We start from the raw sequence: 20,144 nt of genomic DNA on the forward strand, positions 1-20,144 counted from the left end.
ACACACAAAAATTCATCTCTTGTTGATGTGAGAAGACTGCTTGAAATCTCTTTGTGCCCAGGTTTGTATAAATTATGAACTCAGGTTGCAGCTGAAATGTGTCCTGTTCGAGTGTCTGGTATGGTTTGTTCCCAGTTATAATTATTTTGAGCTCACAAATTGCATAAGAATGTTCAAAAGGGCAAGGAAAAGGGAGCAATAAAGGCTGACAGTGGAGAGAGTATAGGAAAAGTATTCATGTATGTGCTTGTATATGGATAGTTCTGTGTTGGAAATAAGTACAAGGTATAGAGAGAGGTGGGGATTGGGGTGAATTTTAGGGGGAGGCCACTAAGAAAAAGTTGTAAATATGTCAGCAAAGCTGTAGACCTGACTGTGAGGGATAAGAGAAGGGTTAAGCGGAAAGAAATATTGATAGGTTTGCTGCATGGACTACGAGAGATCGTGGGGCTGAAGGGCTAGTTCTTACAAAGATGGTGTGTAGATAAGAGTATTCAGATGAGACTGGTGGTGAAGCAGCCATCGAATTCAGCCATGTTTTACTAAGCAGAATGCTCTGCCAACTGAATGTTCACACTTAGCTAATGCTCGAAGTTTGATGATGATAATTCGTATGACATTACTAGTGGATCATTCTCGTATAAAAACTCTATAATTGCTGCAGAAGAGTAGGTAGGTGATAGATACTTTCCCTACTGACTGTATGACATATTTTCTAAAATATACCAGTGACAGGACAGGAATAGGATTTTCTTGCTTAAAAAAAAGAAGAAAACTACTCGTACAAACTCTAATAAGAGTTTTTAGAGAAGATGAAAAGAAACACTTTTTATGTGACATTAATGTCAGCTGGAGAATGGCGTATCTGAAATTTTTGTCAAATAAGATAGGTGTTTCTTTTTATCTCCCAGTAACACTCTAAAATTTTGTACATGTAGTTTTCACACACTTGCAAGTGCCCCCCCCCCCCCCCCCCCCCCCCCATTCACACACATGTGCTGCTTACATGTTCTTGCGGATTGGGATAGATTGCGGAGGCTTTGAACAGCAGACAAACACTAAAAAGTGGCTTAAGCTGTTGGACCAAATCCTCCTTCAGCCTCGCAGCCACATTCACACTTGCACAATACTCACACACATGGCCTGTGTCATCCTTGTTGCTGAAGTGTCTGTGCCTGGAAGTGACAGGGGCCATGTGTTTGTCTGTTGTGTGTATCTTTCTAAATCTGAAGAGCTTTATCCAATAGTTTAAATTTAGTTTTAAGTTTCCCCATATGCCACGCATCATCTCCTCTTTGTGGTGAGTAACAGTCTATCCTATTCACACTGTCGTTATCCTGTCACAATATATTTTCCAAATTTTTTTATGTTAGCAAGCTGCTATTCAACTTTTCTACTGCTCTATATATATATATATATATATATATATATATATATATATATATATATATATATATATATATATATATATATATATATATATATATATATATATATATTTTCTCTTCTGCGTATCCCTCTGATTTGAGTAACTGTAAAGGTATCTTCATTTTGTGTTCAGTCCTCTTTACAGTCCTCCTAAGGCTTTCTGTCTGTGGCCATCAGGGCTATGTCTCTTGTAAACTTTAGTATTGGTGTCTGTTCCCCTTTAGTGTGCTGAAATTTTTGACATAAGGTTTAAACAACAGTTGAACTCACCTTTGCATCCTTTGTAATACGAACTTTATTAACTGTCTTTGGTGTGCTCATGCATTTTGTGGGTATGTATGTTATTCTGGCATTGCTGTAATTATCACCAGAATTTTGAATATTTTATTCTACTTGATAGAAAACTTCGTTTCAGCAAACAGAAGCCATGAAAGTATGCTAGTCTTTCTTTCCATTATTAACAACAATATCAGAGTTGTGTTTTGGTATCTTTACTTCATCAGTCCACACTAGTCTTTACAGTTCAATTTTTTTCCCCTTAATTGTACTTTACTGTACACAATAATTTACAAATGTGTAATGTCACCTGATTTACAAATTTACTATCATTTAGTAGTTCTCAGCTTTATCTGTTAGTGCTGTCTGTGGTAATGGGATGATAATGATTTTCTTTATTTTTTTAAACTGATTATATTATGTAGATTCAGAATGCCTGCTCAAACCTCTGGTTCTGACATTACCCTCTGATTTGAGTAACTGTAAAGGTCTCTTCATTTTGTGTTCTCTTACTTACTTCTTTTACCGTTGCTGTCATCAACTCTTCCAGCGTTATGTTCCTGGTAAATACGTGCTCTTTCTTCTATAGGCGGCAAGGATCACGTGCCTGCATTTTGCAGGTTAATATCTTTATTTGTAATTTTCCTAAAGTAATGGTAAAGCTGTCTGCGAGTACAGTGCTAAAATTTCCTACGACAATTTGTTTCCATGTCTTGCTCATCCATCAACATTTATGTTCTTTGCATTTTTGTGGTTGTATTTTTAAGTAATCAGTACTTCTTTGATTTAGTGTATTTTCTTCTCTCTTCAGTAAGCTGGAATATTTATCAACTGTGAAGAGTTCCCGTATATACGTTCACTGAGAGTGGGATAACCTCTCTAATCTTAATTGTTCATTTATTATTGAAAATCATTACTAGGCTATTACCAGGATTAGTGCCTACCCCTGAATGTGTTTTGCAGTAAAATATTTTTTTTTCTTCATCTTTGTCTAACCATTTAATCCAGTTAATAACCATAATGGAAATTCCTGGATGGAGCAATAAGTAAAGGAAGGAAAAGACAACCACTCATCTATAGTGGATCAATGCGTGTAGCATGGTAACACACAACAGCAAACAGCATTCACACTAGCTTTCGAGCACTATCACTTTTTCCAGCAATAGTACACACGTTCACACACACAACCACATGGCCGCAGGAATGTATGTTTGGGTGTCTGTGTGGTTGTGTGTGTGAATGTGTTTGATTGCTGGAAAAAGAGTTAGTGCTTGAAAGCTAGTGGGAACGCTGTTTCCTGTTGTGTGATACTGTGCCCCATGCATCAGTCCACTATAGGAATGTGGTTGCCATTCCATAATTTTTTGTATCGCTGCATTTCATCCAATTGATGTTCTCTGGTTTCAGTTTTCTTCATGTATGCCTCTTTGTTGTTTGCTTCTGTCAGTTGAAACCTTTTTTGCAACTGTAGGAATGCTTCTTCTGCACACACTATATCTTTCAGTAATTCGACTGTTTTGTCTTCTCATTGCTTAATTTTTCAAAAACCCCAAATCAACTGATTTTAATCCCTCTTTGCATAGTTTATATTACACACGTGCACACATAAGAAAGTATAGACACTAAACAAGACAAGTTTGCTTCTGAGGTTCTTGGATGTACTGCTGAATCCAGTTGTTGAAGGCCCACGATATTTTGGCGAATAATCGTTCTGCCAACACCAAGTGGTGCTGAACTACAACGGCACCATCTGATGGCAGAACGGTTATTTGCCGAAATATCAAGGACCTTCGACAATTGGACCCGGCAGTAAACCCGAGAACCTCGGAAGCAGCATACATCCCTGGAAAACCTCAGATCACGTAAGACAAGTTTGTTTCATTGAGCATCTTGAATGCTAATAAAATTTTCCATCCTATAATTTATATTGATATGCTGTAAAATGATAGTAAGAGAGAGGGATGGTTTCTTGTATCCGTCACAATATACTACCATGTTTCTATTGCCAGCAGTGTCTGTTGATTGAAACTTCAATTTTTCATCTGTTATCTTTTCTGTGTGTGTGTGTGTGTGTGTGTGTGTGTGTGTGTGTGTGTGTGTGTGTGTTGTTGTTGTTGTTGTTGTTGTTAAGCTGTATGATGAAAATCACTATCTGTGATAATGCTACATATAGTTAAGCAAATGATAAGAATTATTAAATGTGCTGGAGAATCTTCTAAGTATTATGCACAGTGTGTAATTCTTGATTTTTGTTTCAGAGTTTGGAGCTAAAGTATTGTACTGCAAATTGATTGGTTCTGTTTTACGCGTAAAATTATTTCTGTTACAGGACTGTATTTTAGTTAGGGACAAATTTGATGTAGGCTATGATGCTTCGAAACAAAAAGGTGTTAGCAAATATTTCTGGAGTTGCTGTTAAGAGGAAGATGGCTAGAAACAGGAGCGTATTAAAACAGTCACAATCAGAAGGCCACCTTGAAGCAAAAAGCACGAGGAAACATGATTCAGTCTTACATCATTGCACTGATTTGTGCAAGTCTTTGTCCAGCTGTGACTATATTTCTGGTGCTGAGCAGTCATCATCTATTGCAGAACATTCTTCGATGAGCCTGATGAAAAATACTCCATCTGCTGAAGTGGGGAAGTGTAGTAGTGCTTTGGTAGGTAGTAACACCAGTTCATCACAGGGGTCGCCTAAATCTAATAAGACAGCAGATTTACAGTCGTCAACTGTCTCAGAAGATTCAGTACGAAGCCTTGACATGGAGGATTCCATTGTTGAAGTAATTCCCATAGAGATTTCTGATGTCCGTATATTGGAAACAAAATCACACAAGCCGTCTTCCAGTGGTAACAAACCGATAGATGCAGATACGTCAGATGTTATAATTATCCCAGATTCTCCAGGACAAGGGACTGCAGGGAACAAGGCTTCGAAGACTACTTCAAATGAAATTTCACGTGTGCAGCGAGGCAGGAAAAGAAAAAACAGTGATGATAGTGGGATTGAAATCTTGTGCGATATTTCAGGAAGTAGACCTAAGAAGCAGCAGAAAATTAATATTGCCAGTAAAGGGAGCAGTGGGGATGGAGATGATATTATCTTCATTAGTGCAGAAGATGATGAAGTGTCAGTCATCAAAACAAAGGAGGAGCACAAAACACCTCAAGAGGATGTAATAATTTTAGATTCGCCTCCTGTGCAAACTCCTGTGCAGAATTCAGACAAAACACCTAAGAAAATGGTTTCAGCATCTACAAGTGTAACTGGTTTAATTCCCCATTATACGCAACATTTAATAGATTATATTTCTCTTGATGGAAGACCACCTGTAAATATTTCTGACTCATCTATTGGGACACCTGTGTTGCCTTTTTCACTCAGAGATGCATTCAGAGATGAGGAGGAGATGGTGCAAAGACGGATTCCTGTTTTGAGACGGGCACAGGGTACCAGAGCTTCCATTCGGCGGCAAAGGGAAAGAGCTGCGTTTCATAACCGTTTAGTACATGCTCGCAGTCAAGCAGGCCGATCAAACTGTATACCTGTGTCTACTTGCGCTTACTTTCCCCCTCACCCTTCAAATGCACTGATTGGAAATCAGACTTCAACTATCGGAAATGCAGCCGAAAATTCAACTGCACAAAACTCGACAAACCAAAATGTAGCACCTGAAAACTCTGTACAACAAAACTCGACAACCCAAAATGTAGCACCTGAAAACTCTGTACAACAAAACTCGACAACCCAAAATGTAGCACCTGAAAACTCTGTACAATCAGCTCCAGAAGTTTCACAATCGCCAGCCTGTGTTTATGGAACCAACATTTACAACCCAAATGCGAGTGACAAAGAGAAGGATGGGTTGCGACCAGTCATCATTGATGGAAACAATATAGCAATGGGGTATGTATGAACTGTTGTGGCCATATTTATGGCTATTGGACAATTAAAATCTGGTATGTTTATCAATAAAGTAGCCTGTAACTTAATTTTAAGTGATTTACACTGAAGGTCCGAGTTGATCTCCAAGTATTACGCATAGATTTGTTTTGTTGCCTTGTGTTGAAAAAGATGTCACTTTTCAGTTCATGTGTATCGTTTTTTAATTGATATTTGCATCTGAGTGTGACAAATAAGCAAGCTTGACAGCAGCTGCAGCTGATGAATGTTCAGACAGCAGTAGATCAAAACAAGATTATTTTTTGTGATAGGTGGTAGAACTTTTTTGTATTTCTCCCAGTAAGCAGTTTGAAAGACAACCCAGGTATTTAAAGGTATGCTATTATTTTGGCTGTAACATACACCTTGCTATTATGTACCTAACAGAAGTTTTGAGTCAACTGTGAAGAGATAGGATGTAATTTATAAAACTTGGTAGCAGTTTGTGACCCTAAAATGAGGACCAGCAAGCAAATAAATATTTGTGTAGGTATAAAGGTATGATTGATTGTCTAACCAATGATTGGAAATTAACAGAAAAACTGTTGTTAGAACTGCAGGGTTAGCACAAAATATTTATTGTACTACAACACAGCTACAGCTGCTTCATTTGTCGGCATTATTCAATGAAACTAATACTTCATCTCTGTGATAATATTCTAGCCTGCCCCTCGCTTTTACTTCCTGGCAGGCTACTTACTTAGTCACCTTAACCTGGTGTGACCAGATTTCCAAAATGGAAGCACAAGACACAGATTGTTACAAGTTGAAATGAATCAATATTTTGTGGAAACTTTTGTTAATGCTACATTTGTATAGATTCGTGTTAAAATGGTTTATGCTACAACTGCATAGATCATTGTACTTTTTCGTTAAAACTCAGCGCCTTGCATTACTAATCGAGTAAGTATGTTGTTTTGCAGTTTCAATATTTTGTTGATGTAGGACCGGGAACTGTTTTATTTCATAAAGTGTTTATTACAAATCTGTCAAGTTGCAGTAGGCCTACATACATTTTCGTGACTGGTTTCGAACTGACCAGTTCATTCTCAATCCTGATCTACAAACTGAAGTTTGATTCTGACTTGTATAATGAGCATATGTATATTGTGACATTTGTCTACTGTCACTGTGTGTAATGCATGTATTGGCAATTTTAGATGGTTGTCATTAAGATCAGGCACTTTCAGAGCAGTCCCAGGAGATCAGGCTTGAGAGTGAACCATGGCTTTGAAACTGGTCACCAAAATATTTGTACTGCAACTTTGAGAGATTTGTTATAAACACTTCATGAAATATTTTATTGTTTTAATGTTGTCACATGCAAACACAATCTATCACTTTAACATAACAAGGCCTTTAACTAGGATAGACAATGATTATGAATTACATTTTCAGTCGCCCTGGAATTTTCGCCACGGATGATTCCGAAGAAACCTTTTTTCTTATATTTTGTAGAAGAATTTGTTACTCAAGAGTTTGATATTTTCAGATGGATTTTTATAGAAATCAACACATGAAGTATTCTGAAAATGAGTCCTAGTTGTAATTTTTTCCTTATCAGTTTCCACACTAAATCTATTCTTTTCGTCAGTCCATAAAGCATTAGTGATAGAGAACACTTTCTGCAGCAGCGTTAGTGTCAGGTAGAGCTAGCGCACACACTGTAATGAACTGTACATTTTTTCTGAAGACATTTTGAGATGCAAAGTAGTTGAAAAGATAGACTGTATTTCACCAACAAACTTAACAGTTCTTAATTAAGGGTTTTTCACTTCACATACTTTTTTTAACATGGTTCACTTTCTCAAAAACTTCGGAATTGGTAAAATTCTTCTCAAAGAGTTTCCTGATGGTTGCAGTAGTGCAGTTCTTTTCCAGCACGCACACACACACACACACACACACACACACACACACACACACACACACAGACTAGAGATCAGATAGACTTGATGTCCGAGTCTCTACCACTGCCCATTTAACTGAAAACTTGTCACTTGAGCCTGTTGTCAGGTACAAGGGAACCCAACCCTCGTAGAAATTAGAGTGACAAATCAGTTAACAATAAGTATAAATCTCTCCTCTCTCTCTCTCTCTCTCTCTCTCTCTCTCTCTCTCTCTCTCTCTCTGTGTGTGTGTGTGTGTGTGTGTGTGTGTGTGTGTGTGTGTTTGTTTTTCACTTTCGAGGTGTTACGGAGTCTGATAACAGATGACAGAAGGATAAATGCATTTCCCAAATGGTGAACAATAATTAAAATAAATTTGCAACATTCTTCGAAAAAGTTACAGAAATGAATAATAAGCTACACAACTCATTGTTAGGGCATAGCCCCAAGTTACCACGACCGAAGCAATATATAAATAATACAGCTTTTGGTCACAGGAACATAACAGTGATGTTGCCCTGTGCCCAGTTTTCATTTGACGCTGCACATGGTGGAGGTAGAATAAACGATAATACAGCTACTTTGTTTAGAATGGATGAAGTTTTTATGTTGTTCCATGAAATGTGGAACTTATTCCAGACATCAATGCTGCTCTAATAGAACACATCGGCAGTTACATATTCTACATCATGTAATTTTCATCTCTCGCCCTCCAAAAACTCGCCAAACACAGCTTTGTTAAAGGCTATCTAATTCCTACAATTAGTCATTTCCACTTGTCACTGCCTCTTTATGACGACAAGATTGTGTACTCAACTTCTGTACTAAGTCGCTACTAAACTTACTCTCCTACCTGCTTCAGTAAGAGATAACGAGTCGATGAATATGAAGTGACTGCAGCACCACAGTTCTCAAGCTCATCATACTCACTAAACTACAGTGGGAAGGAATTAAGGTGGTGTAGCACAGATGTAACGTTGGTGCCTTGATTTGTAAACTAAGCAACTTTGAACATTAGATGTGTGCTAGCTCAGTTTCTGATCAATCTTTAAAATACACACAGAGGACATTTCTACAGCTACTACTGAGTGTTAGAAACCAAATGGTGCGACTACTAGAGTGGTCATGGAAGTCAGTGGCATTGGGCTCTAGATGTTCAGAAAGTTTTTGCTTAGTCACATTTTGTTAAGTCCACTGAGAATGCTTCACAATAATTGCAGCACAACTGGGTTATGGTGTGACTTGCTTTCTATGCTATCTTTAATTGGACAGAGGATGCCACACGAGTGTATTACTCATGCATTCCCGAGAGAAATTATCAGCGAGGTGCAACGTAAAAGCAGGGGTGGTGTTTGGATGTGCTAGGATATTCCACAGGTTGGGTAAATGATAGAATACTACTTTGGTGGCCAAGTGTAAAGCCGTGGGTGAGATATTCTTACATCGGTGGATCAGTGTAAGATTTTGGATTAGATATGCTGATTTATCAGCGCAAGTCTAGGGGTACTCGAAACACTATTGAAGGATGTGGTTGATTTTTTTAAGGCACTTCTGCCCCAGCAGCATCTCCTCTGAACTATGCAGGGGGACACGTCACACCCTTTGTTCTCGCAGTATCCTTCACCTAAACATTTCTCACAATGTTTAAGATTTTAGTTGCCATAGAAGTGTCCACCACCCCTACAATAACACTGTAGAAAATTTCTTACTGGAGGGGTAGCCTAGCAGCAAGTGCTGAGCCCATAACTTGGACATACTATAGCATTGTGGAATGATATATCTGGACATGAATTCTTAGTTTCCTCAGTTTGTTTCTCAAGGCACTCAATACAATTGCTTGAAATTTGTATCATTTGCCTACACCCTGTATATATGCTCTATATACTAAGTTTTGTGATTGTTAACACAGGTCATCCTTATTTTTGCAACTGCAATCCTACCCACCCTCCCCATTGCAATGTTCCCCTAACCCACTATCAGTTGTCACAAGCATTTCTCACACACCTGTAAGATCAGGGCTACAAATCATGAAGTATCGATTCAGAGGTGTGTGTGTGTGTGTGTGTGTGTGTGTGTGTGTGTGTGTGTGTGTGTGTGTTTTGAATATTTTTTATTGTTTGCATCCTGGAATATCAATGATTGTCATGACAATCACAGATGAATGAACAGAACTGAAGAGCAGATTTCAAAATTGTGTTTCAGATAAGCAGTATCTCCTCACACTGTTTATCAATAATTCGAGTATTTGTGGTGAGAAATATACATCCAACTGATATACAGTTTCTCTACTTCAAGTGGGTGTGTGGTGCTCATCACTCTGATGAACTGTCCATGGTTAAAGATTTATAAAGTTTTTAGATAACTTATGTCTCTAACATTTTCTTTCATTATCAACACCACTTTCAGAAAATATCTGAAATTTGGCTATTTTTTACAGTAGTACTTTTTATTAGTTCAAAATATGTCTCCTGCAAAATATATACATTTCAACAAAAGTTTTGCATCACCCTTATATGTTGTGCTATTGTGTTGTTATTGTGACTGTTCCTGTGTCGGAAGGTTGCTCCCTGACGTTTGTAAATACACACAGTTACCACGAGTGCTACCTACGGATAGTGTGTTGCACCTGAATGGATTACAGCATTTCAGTTTAAAGTAAATCACTTGTAGGACACCTTAGAAATGTCTGTGGAACAGTAGAATGAATGTACATAATGCCATGAAGGACAGTCATGACCAGTGATTGGGTCTGCATCGTCACTTTACACACAAAAGGCTTGTCAACCAGGAAAGTTGCTTGATATGTGCACTGAAGTCAAAGTGATGGCTGCAGATAAGGAATTGGTTCCAGTTGACACTGTTGAGGAGACTGCACAGGCAGTTCAACAGCTGCACGGGATGTTTGGTATCTACAAGTTTTGAGTCAAAGCAACTGGGTTGAGTACTCCAGAATTGAGTTAGCATTCAAAAAGGCTACAGGCCTAATGCATCACATCAAACTGTTAGGAGATGATTTCATGATGCGCATCTCCATTCCCTACAACCATGATGAGCACGACATCATTCACCTCATTACCATGGACTATTACAGATGGGCAAGACATTGTGCAGAATGGACACCCCAAAATTGGCATTGGATGCTGTTTATTGACAAAATCCGGATCTGTTTGTACTCTGATAATCGCAGATAAAATGTATGGGGACAGCCTGGTAATATTGAATGCCTCCAACACTGTTCCACATGTGAACAAGGTGGTGGTGGAGTGATATTCTGGGGTGGCATATGTGACCACCATACATTCCTTGTGATTTTTGAGGGCACTTTAACTGCTCTGTGATACAGGGACCAGATTTTGCAACCAATAGTAGTACTGTATCGTCAACATTTTGGTGGCAGTTTCATCTTGATGGTTGATATCTCGCATGCTTATTATGGTGCTGTTCTCATTAACATCCAGCAAGTTAGGATCACCAAAATGGAGTGGCTTACGTATTGTCTGGAGATGAATCCACTCGAACATGTTTGGGATAGATTGGAACAATCTTTTTTTGTAAGTTGCCAGTGACCACATATGCTGTGCAAATTATGTCAGATCATGATTGGAGAATGGGACAGTTTGAACCAGAGCTGGCTTAATGATCTTGTTGCTGGTATGCCACGATGGATTCAAGCTTGTATCTGAGCAGGGGGATGTTCCACCACATTTTGATGTTGCTCAGGAGTGCCGTGGAAAACCACCCCATGGGAAACAGCCAATTTTGTCATTAGCAAATAATCCCCCCTCCCCAGTGGGCTGGACACATTGTAAAGGAATATATATGTACCTATGTCTCAGAGCCGATTTTTGTTTTCTGTGCCATGAGTTTCGAAAAAAGAAGTGATGGAAAACTTCTGCCAATATGTGTAGAGAGAGGAAAAAATGTAAAAATTGGCCTTGTAGCTCTAAAGCCTTTAATAAACAGATGAAAACAGGGTAAAGCTGACATTTGTAAGATTTTAGCGCTTTCTGTGACAGCTGCTAGTTACTGGCACAGCTTTATTTAAGGATACGTTCTAGATACACGTGATCACTCTGCTTGTAGAAATGTTTTTGTTTGCTGAGAGAGAAGAGTAAGGAAGTGGCTGTGTTGGAAATGAAGAGATTACTGTTTCTCTTCATGTAGGTGTTAATAATTGTGCACAAATTTGAATCTGCCTGTTCCTACTGACCATGTTCCATGTAAGGAATATGGCATCCCTTCTTTACCCCACCACAACAGCATAGGAAAGACAGATTGCTACTTACTGTAGCCGGCCGAAGTGGCCGTGCGGTTAAAGGCGCTGCAGTCTGGAACCGCAAGACCGCTACGGTCGCAGGTTCGAATCCTGCCTCGGGCATGGATGTTTGTGATGTCCTTAGGTTTAACTAGTTCTAAGTTCTAGGGGACTAATGACCTCAGCAGTTGAGTCCCATAGTGCTCAGAGCCATTTGAACTTACTGTAAAGAAGACACATTAAGTCGCAGTCAGACACAATTAAGACACTCACATAAAGCTTTTGGCCACAGCCTTCATTAGTAAAAGAAACACACACACACACACACACACACACACACACACACACACACGACCGCCAACTCCAACATCTCGGGCTGGAATGCAACTATCACGTGGGATGCAAGCAGCAGTCTGGAGGGGCCAGGGAAGGGGAAGGGATAGTAGTGTATTATCCCTTCCTCTTCCTAGGCCCCTCCAGGTTGTTGCTCGCATCCTGTGTGGTAGTTGAATTCTGGCCCAAGATGCTGGAGTTGGCGGTTGTGTGTGTGTGTGTGTGTGTGTGTGTGTTTTTACTGATGAAGGCTGTAGCCAAAAGCTTTATGCAAGTGTCTATTAATTATGCTTGTCTGCAACTTAATCTGTCCTCTTTACGGTAAGTAGCAATCTGTCTTTTCCAACATTGTTACTATTCCTGTCTGGAGTTTCCATTGTTTGATTTTACCCCACCACAATTTATGTTATTGGTGGCTCTTATTTGTGTGTATTCTTATCCATGTTTGCAAATTGGTTGAATATGAATTAGTGTAGGTGGGCTTCCTTTAAACTTCGAGAGCTCACCATTGGAGCTCTTTCCTTTTCATCTTCTTTTCCATCTATTGCCAAAAATACTGATAATAGAAATTTTTTGTTTCTGTTGGTCTGTCATTTCAATGACATTGACAAGAAATTTGCTGTTGACACACACACACACACACACACACACACACACACACACACACTCACTCTTATCAGCTGCAGTTGGCGTCAAATCACTTCGTGAAAAAGTTTCCAATTTAGTAGCTCAATTTTCTGTTCAATAACTAACATAAGAAATCACATCAGTGCATGTATCTGAGATTTCTAGTTAGTTGTGAAACCATCTACTAAATGGAGGGAAGGTGATGTCACAATGAAGTAAAATCAGCAAATTACAATTTTTAGACTTAGTGCCTTTAATAACATTGCTTTTTATTTTAACTGCCATATTATTTTCAGCTTGTTAAATCACTGTGCTATTCCTCTTCAATGAATGTTAAATCAACTTAAGTGTTTGTAAATTGTGAGATATTCTTAGGAGAAACTTGATGCAGCACAAGCTTAGGAAATGAGATTGTATTTATAAGTTCCACTGTAGTCACTTGGAACCCTATTAATTGATGTACTTTGCTTCTGTTTTATGGCATATATAATAAAGGCATGGAAAAGGAAAATGTTTTTCATGGCGAGGACTGCACATTTGTATCAAGTACTTTTTGAAGCGTGGTCATAAAGTGACAGCATTTGTGCCAACATTCCGGAGGGGTGCTTGCCCACCTGACCTTCGTTCTGAACTGGAGGAGTATGAGAGGAGTGGGCAGGTTGTATTCACACCAAGCAGAAGAATAGAAGGGCGACTCATTGTGCCATATGATGACAGGTATGAGGAGTAAATGTTGTACCTTTAACTTCATTCTAGAAATCAAAAGGATGTTAATGTAAGTTTCATATGATGTAAAGCATAAAATGTTAAGAAACTCATGTATAATCTGGAGAATGACCAAAATTACCTCGATCTACATTATCTGTGTTTGTCACTTTACAAATAATAAAAATACCAGTAATAATATAAAACTCAAAACGTTATGGAGTAGGCAAAAATTCACCACAACAGGAGAAACTCAGCCAATCTGATAGCAACAAATTATATTTGACAATATTTATTCTCCAGTGTAGTAATTATAGTTACTCAGCTCCAGACAAAAAATATGAAGTGTACTAAGGTGGCCAGACACCTTATAAGCTACAAAGGAAAGAGTAGGTCAGTAACTCCAGGTTAAAAGCAATATTAAACTTGTGACATCAGCCAGAAATAATGTTAGTGTGTTCACCTTGTACTGAGATATTTTTATCTACAGCAGACTTAATTTTATGGATGACTTGCCTGTAGGCCTTCTCAGATTCCTTTCTGAAAATTATTAATTTCCAGTGCCATATTTCTTGTATCCAATAAACGAGTGGAATTGCTATTTTTATGCGTGTTGTCCATGTATTTGTTAATGTAGTCCAGTTATTCTAATTGCAGTAATTACTGGTGTATCTGTCTCTGGTTTACTTATGTCTTTGAATGCTTCTATCGTGTTGGTTAGTTTGCTTTGCGGTACTCTCAGACTGTTCGACATAGTAGGAAATGTCACAATGAATATCTGTTGAAATGTCATTCACATACTTTATTATCTTACCATTAATGTCTGTTATCTGCCATATTGTGAAGATAATATTATCATCACAGGAAGACTGCACATTTGATGAATACTTCTTAACTGCTATACATTATTTATATTTCTTTTGTCTTGCCACAGTTGTACTTCTTCACATATCACTTTTCATAGTACCTGACACGTTCATGACTACCAGCTACTAGCTTATTGTCATTTAAAACCATATGTTTGGTGGAGGTACATACAGTATATGTGCAGGAGAAAGTAGAAATAATGAAGCGTTATGAGAAAGTTATACTTCAGTGAAACAAAAGGAGTATTGACACATCAGGTTTTGTCATGAACATTGTTCTAAGCAGCTCGTTTTACTTCAAAAAACTGGAAAGGAAACAAAAATTCTTACATTTCATCAAAATGCCGTTCTTATACCAAATTTTGTTATACACAGTGCTGATGAATTTTTGCCATCTGGGGCTGGGTTCACACGAGTGGAATATTTGTGTAAAGTTAGTTGCGTAGTAAATGGACACACTGCTATGACGCACAGGGTAGTTACAACTGTCCACACAGGGCGAACATCTGCGGCTGTGGAATTTTGCAGCTTGCTAGCCCCCTCGCCCATAGTGAAATGGATATCGCACAGCAGCCATTGCATTGCTATGAGCCACGAAAATCGATTGCTAGTTCACATATGTGCAGTGCAGCAGACTTAAGATGAGGGGCCAGCTGACAACAGTGCTGGGGGCGAGTGACCAGTTGACAGCAGGCTATGTTGGATTTTTCATTATGGGTGTATAGCTACAGTGTTTTACACAATGTACCCTCTGTACATATGGAGAGCAAATCGACAGAGATTTTAATAATGGAGGTGGAGAAGAGGCCTTGTATTTGGAACATAAGGACCGATTAATATAAGGATAGAAATAAGAAAGGTGCTGAATGGCATGACATCAGGTGTGAATTAATTATTGATTTCACAGAGCATTCAAGTAGAGAGAATCTTTTGGTAAGTTTATCTTTTTCCTTATGCATTGTTGTATTTTGGTTCAAGGATCATTTGGAATTGCAACAGATTTGGAGATTGTGCGCATGCCCACATTTTTTCTTTTCTGTAGAAGGCATTGGTCAAAAGCTCAGTGTCTAACAGTCTTTTTGTTGTGCCTGGCGGCAACTCTGTATGACATCTTAACGATACGTAGCAGTCTATTCTTTTCATAACATTGTTGAGTTACTTACTTTGTTGTGAGCTGGGGTAGTTTTTGGCAGAGATAGAATAATAATACCCTAGGATTTACCTGAAAGTCATAGCCAACATTTCCATTGAAGGTCTTGCTTGTGTAATGCATTTCTAAGTGTGTGATGTAATTCATCAAAAGTTGAGAAAAACATTCTGAAGCAGTTGGAAAAGTTTTGATTCATCTCCTCATAGTTCCTTAAACTCCTTGTAATAACTGATTACTCAGTACTGGATGCACTCAGTACTTTTGGTGTACTTTTCTCTCTGTCAAAACTTACAGCCCTAAGTACACCACTATTGCACTTGAACGTGGGGGAGGGGTCACAAATTCAGTGCGCTTGTGTGGACTCCTTGCGGCTACAAATAAAACTATCTTCATTCTCAGAATATTTCTCATTGTATTAAATCAACAGCATTTTTGGTCTTGAATTTCTATTGTCATTTAGTTGCAAGGTAAATTGTTACCAGGTCACCTTTGCTTATCACTTTTTAAAATTTGTTAACAATAACAGTTACTGAATGTTTCATGAATAAGACTAAGGCAGACAAGACAAAGCATCCAATATATAGCTAACTGTGCCCCTGGATATGCAAATCTCACATCTCTAATTTTAAAATGAAAATAATTTTTAATGTAATGTTGACTTAAAATGTGATTGACTTCATAAACAACATACAAAAGTGAAACATGAGGCACAACTCAGCATAGCAAGCAGCCATAACCTCGAGTGTGGTGCGTTGTAATTCATCGAGGGCAAACACCAGCACATATCACATCTATGGCTCTCCTTCCAGTATTAAAAACAATTTTGATATATTTGCTAAATTTTGTGGGCAATAATGTATTACTTAAAGTTAACCATATGTAAACTGGCCAGCAACTAAGTTTTCACTAGAAACTTTTCATGAAACGTGATATTGTACTTATTTTCAGAGAGCCAGTTCCTTATCAAGCTGCGATGTAGGATTATAAAGTGTGAAAGAATTAAATTTCTTATTGAATAGGTTCCTCACTATTGAATGTGAAAGATTGCATAGCACAGAACACGCGTAAATCCCAAAACAGCAGCTTTTTTATTTTTTCCGTGATAGTTTTGATGAGAAACTAACTACATAGATGGATGTTGCTTTGCTTCATTTACATAAAACTGTTTTCGGATGCACAGCAGTTCACTTGACATTTGTCTTTGTGCAGTTTGTTCCTTAGCTTGCCACATGCCCACAGGACTGTTCATCTTGCTTCAGCACTTCCCCTGTACCAGAAACACTATGCTTCTGTCGCCCTAGCCTAAAGTGACCAATAGCAAGTATTAGGTGAGCAACAAAATTTCCGGAATATAATCTACACAGCATCAATAGATACAAGGGTAACAATGCCTTGGAAACTGGTTGATATGAGTTAACATTGTTTCATTAACACAATGTATTATTTCTTCTGTATTTCTTCTCAATAGTTTGATGACTATACTGTTTATCTTAAATATATTTTCTTTTGTCTTTCAAATGATGTTTTTCGAACATATTTTTTCTGTTTTCTTTCAAATAATGATTTTTGAATCTACTGTTGATATTTTCTCTATGCACTGTCTTCCTATTATGAACCTACTTCACACCATGCCTTTGTTGCCTCACCTTCTGGCTTCACCTGTTCTGTAGGTGTTAGCTTTAAAATTTTTCCTTCTAATTTGAATTTTCTGCTCCCTTTTGTGCAGTTAATCACTTGCAGATAACCTCTTTTAAATCCAAGATATTTCCCTAGAGTTCAATTTCTTCCAATAATTACTCTTTTAGTACCATTATTATTATTTGCACATTTTTGGAATCTGCATGTTCATTGATATTTTATTCATTGTTTTCTCATAACCCATGTTAGTCAGAATCTCAGCTGTTGGTTCGTGAGTGATTTTTGTCTGGTAGATCGTAGATGACTTTTATACTCTTTTGCAGTTAGTTGTCAGCATACAGTTGCCTATAGACCACCTCTCAACATTCTTAACATTGCATGGGTAGCTAACTATAAGATACTCTTCACTATCTATTGATCTCATAACTGTCTGGCTGGCAAAGTGATGTGATAACAGACTATTACTTAGCATAAATAGGAAGTGTTGAGCAGTAGATAGTCACATGAACATTGTGTTTAGTGTTACAACTTTCCTGCATGTGGAAAGGACTGAGCAAAGGAAGAAGCCACATGTGAAAATTGTCATGGATTGTTTTTCCACAGACCTTACATGGATCTTTTGCGCAATCCATTGAGTCTTCAGAATGGTTTCCACTTTTTGAATGGTTTCTCCATTATTGTCTCTCTGTAGTCACCCTCAAATGGCAGCCATTCTAATTTGCGCCTGTGTGTGCAGAGAGTGGCTGAACATATTAATCTAATGAGAAAGTCTCCACTTAAGTCTGTTCATGTCATTGACTGTCTCTAATGTTTTGGTATGCACTAGATAAATGTAACAACAGTATGTATTATTTCATGAAAGTGAAAGTGAAGTATAAACAGGTCACCCATTCTTTTACTTTGAATTTTTTATGTAGGAAGGTAAAATTTCTTTGTATGTGTTGATGGAAAGGAAGGGAATAGTGGCAGAACTCAGAGAGGTGATGTGGAATAATAGAAAATTCAAGTTGAGCTCATAAGTTGAACATTATGTTTTAATTTGTTATTGCTTCAAATGTTTTTATTTTATACGAAACATGCTATGATTAACATGTTTAAAGTTTGTATTTAGATACTATAATAACAATTCTGATGTTATTGCTAGGTTCATTGTGCAGTGTGCAGCAGAACTTGGTGGAGTTATAGTCTCCACAGACAACTTCCGTGATCTTCTAAGTGAAAATACCACCTGGAAGGAAACAATTGAAAAGAGGTAAGGTGGTAGTTTATTTGGTGCAAGCTGTAGGGAATGTGTTTATTTGAAGCAACAGTATTGCACATAAAAATACAACCTGATGTTCAACATCACTTTCTTAATTCACAATCGGAAGAAACTAGTAATGTACTGTGTGTTCTGCATAAACACAAGTGCAGAAACAAAATAAGAGAAATAACAGCTCAGAAAATGGGAGGTAGTCAGCATTACAAACAGTGATGTGATAAAGACTATTACTTAGCTTAAATAGGAAATACTGAGCAGTGGATAGTCACGTGAACATTGTGTTTAGTGTTATAGCTCAGCTTTTGAAAATGTGCTTTTCCTCATATGACATTCATTCAGATTTTACTTTTGGTTGGTTTACACATATTGCAAGTACAAACACAACTGTGGCAGGCCACTGATGCAGTACCTAAAAACAGTTGTATCTCTGGCCAGGTGACAAAGGACATTGAGGCACTGGCTAGGCATTTGAGTAAAGGGGACTAGGTGTTGATAGTTCGAGGAGCAAGCAACAGCCTGGCCAAAAATACAGTACAGCATCAAGAGTGACCAGTATAAGTTGGATGCAGCAACCTCATGCAAAAATGTGAACATTATTGAGGTATGCTGTGGCATGATCAACTCTGGATGAAAAAAGCTGTGATGCAGGACAAATAGGGAATGACCAGGTTGTTACTGACTCAAACTTTGGGGCAGTGCCTGTCAGTTAGTGCTGTTTAGGATACATGAGACATGCCCAACATCTTAATAGGAGGAGGAAAAAAGATAAGCCGAACTAATGGTTGAAAATGGGGGGGGGGGGGGGAGCTCGCCTCCCCAGTGGTGGAATTCCTGTAATTACAGGTGTGAGAGGTAAGCCTATATTTAGCTGAAACACCTCATTCAAACTGACTGCTTTAAAAGACGTCTACATAAAACAAATTTATTTATGTACGTTTCCTGTGATGCATCAGAATGTTGGAGGACTAGAAAACAGACAATGGACTGCTTAACTTTCTGTTTACATGAGATGAGGTGTCTAAAGGAAGCTGATGATGTATGCCTGAGCACTATGGAAATACAGTAAGCAATATTTTAAATGTAGAGTGTTATAAATGAGCAGCCTTCTTTCCCATGGGAAAAGTAGAGAAAGGAGAAATTAAAAATAACACCAAGTACAAATCTATTAAACCAGAACTGGAAGCTCATGCATGTGAATTGTCACTGCTGGAGAAGTTATTTGTAGTTATTACTGTATATAGATCCCTGCTCAGAAATTTTCAAATGTTGTTAGAAAAATTTGCTTCGTTATTGTGCCACCTAGCAAAAAAGAATGCAACTGATAGTCTGTGGAGATTTTAATAGTAATTTTCTGATTCGGATAAAAGAAATGATGTGTTCTGGTGTTGGTTTTCTCAACAGGATTATAGAGGAAAGCAGTACACTAGTATTATTTATATGTGAAATGGCCTCTCAACATGATGCACTACTGGCCATACTAAATAACTTACCTGATTACAGTGAAGTGATATCGTGTAAAACAGAATAATTAATAGAGAGGCAATAGAAAGTTTCAAGGCAGTGTTAAGGGAAGCTGAGTGGATGGGTGTGTTTAATGTGGCAGGTGTCAACTCCATATTTAATGAATTTCTGCTGAACTTTAACAGCTGCTTTTCAAAGAAAGCTATAAAATGTGTCACGTAAGACGTTAAAACGTTAGGATTACAAAGATTATCAAAATATTGTGTGCAAGGAAAAGCAAATTCTATGAAATGATAAGGACAAACAGAGAAG

At 38.0% G+C, this 20,144-nt stretch overlaps 1 protein-coding gene across 2 annotated transcripts in view; it reads left to right on the forward strand.

Moving 5' to 3' along the window:
* Positions 1–20,144, forward strand: part of LOC124606952 — a 46,703-nt gene that overhangs the window by 12,465 nt on the left and 14,094 nt on the right. Inside the window, exons 3-5 of one of the 2 annotated variants that reach the window (XM_047139075.1) lie at positions 4,034–5,611; positions 13,247–13,468; positions 18,255–18,362. In XM_047139075.1, coding sequence (XP_046995031.1) covers positions 4,071–5,611; positions 13,247–13,468; positions 18,255–18,362 — 1,871 coding nt within the window. In that variant the 5' untranslated portion in view covers positions 4,034–4,070. Of the gene's footprint in view, positions 1–2,585; positions 5,612–13,246; positions 13,469–18,254; positions 18,363–20,144 lie in introns of those variants that run through there. The other variant, XM_047139076.1, reaches the window with a different exon arrangement.

The sequence above is a fragment of the Schistocerca americana genome, chromosome 3 (assembly GCF_021461395.2).
Source record: "Schistocerca americana isolate TAMUIC-IGC-003095 chromosome 3, iqSchAmer2.1, whole genome shotgun sequence".
NCBI lineage: Eukaryota > Metazoa > Arthropoda > Insecta > Orthoptera > Acrididae > Schistocerca > Schistocerca americana.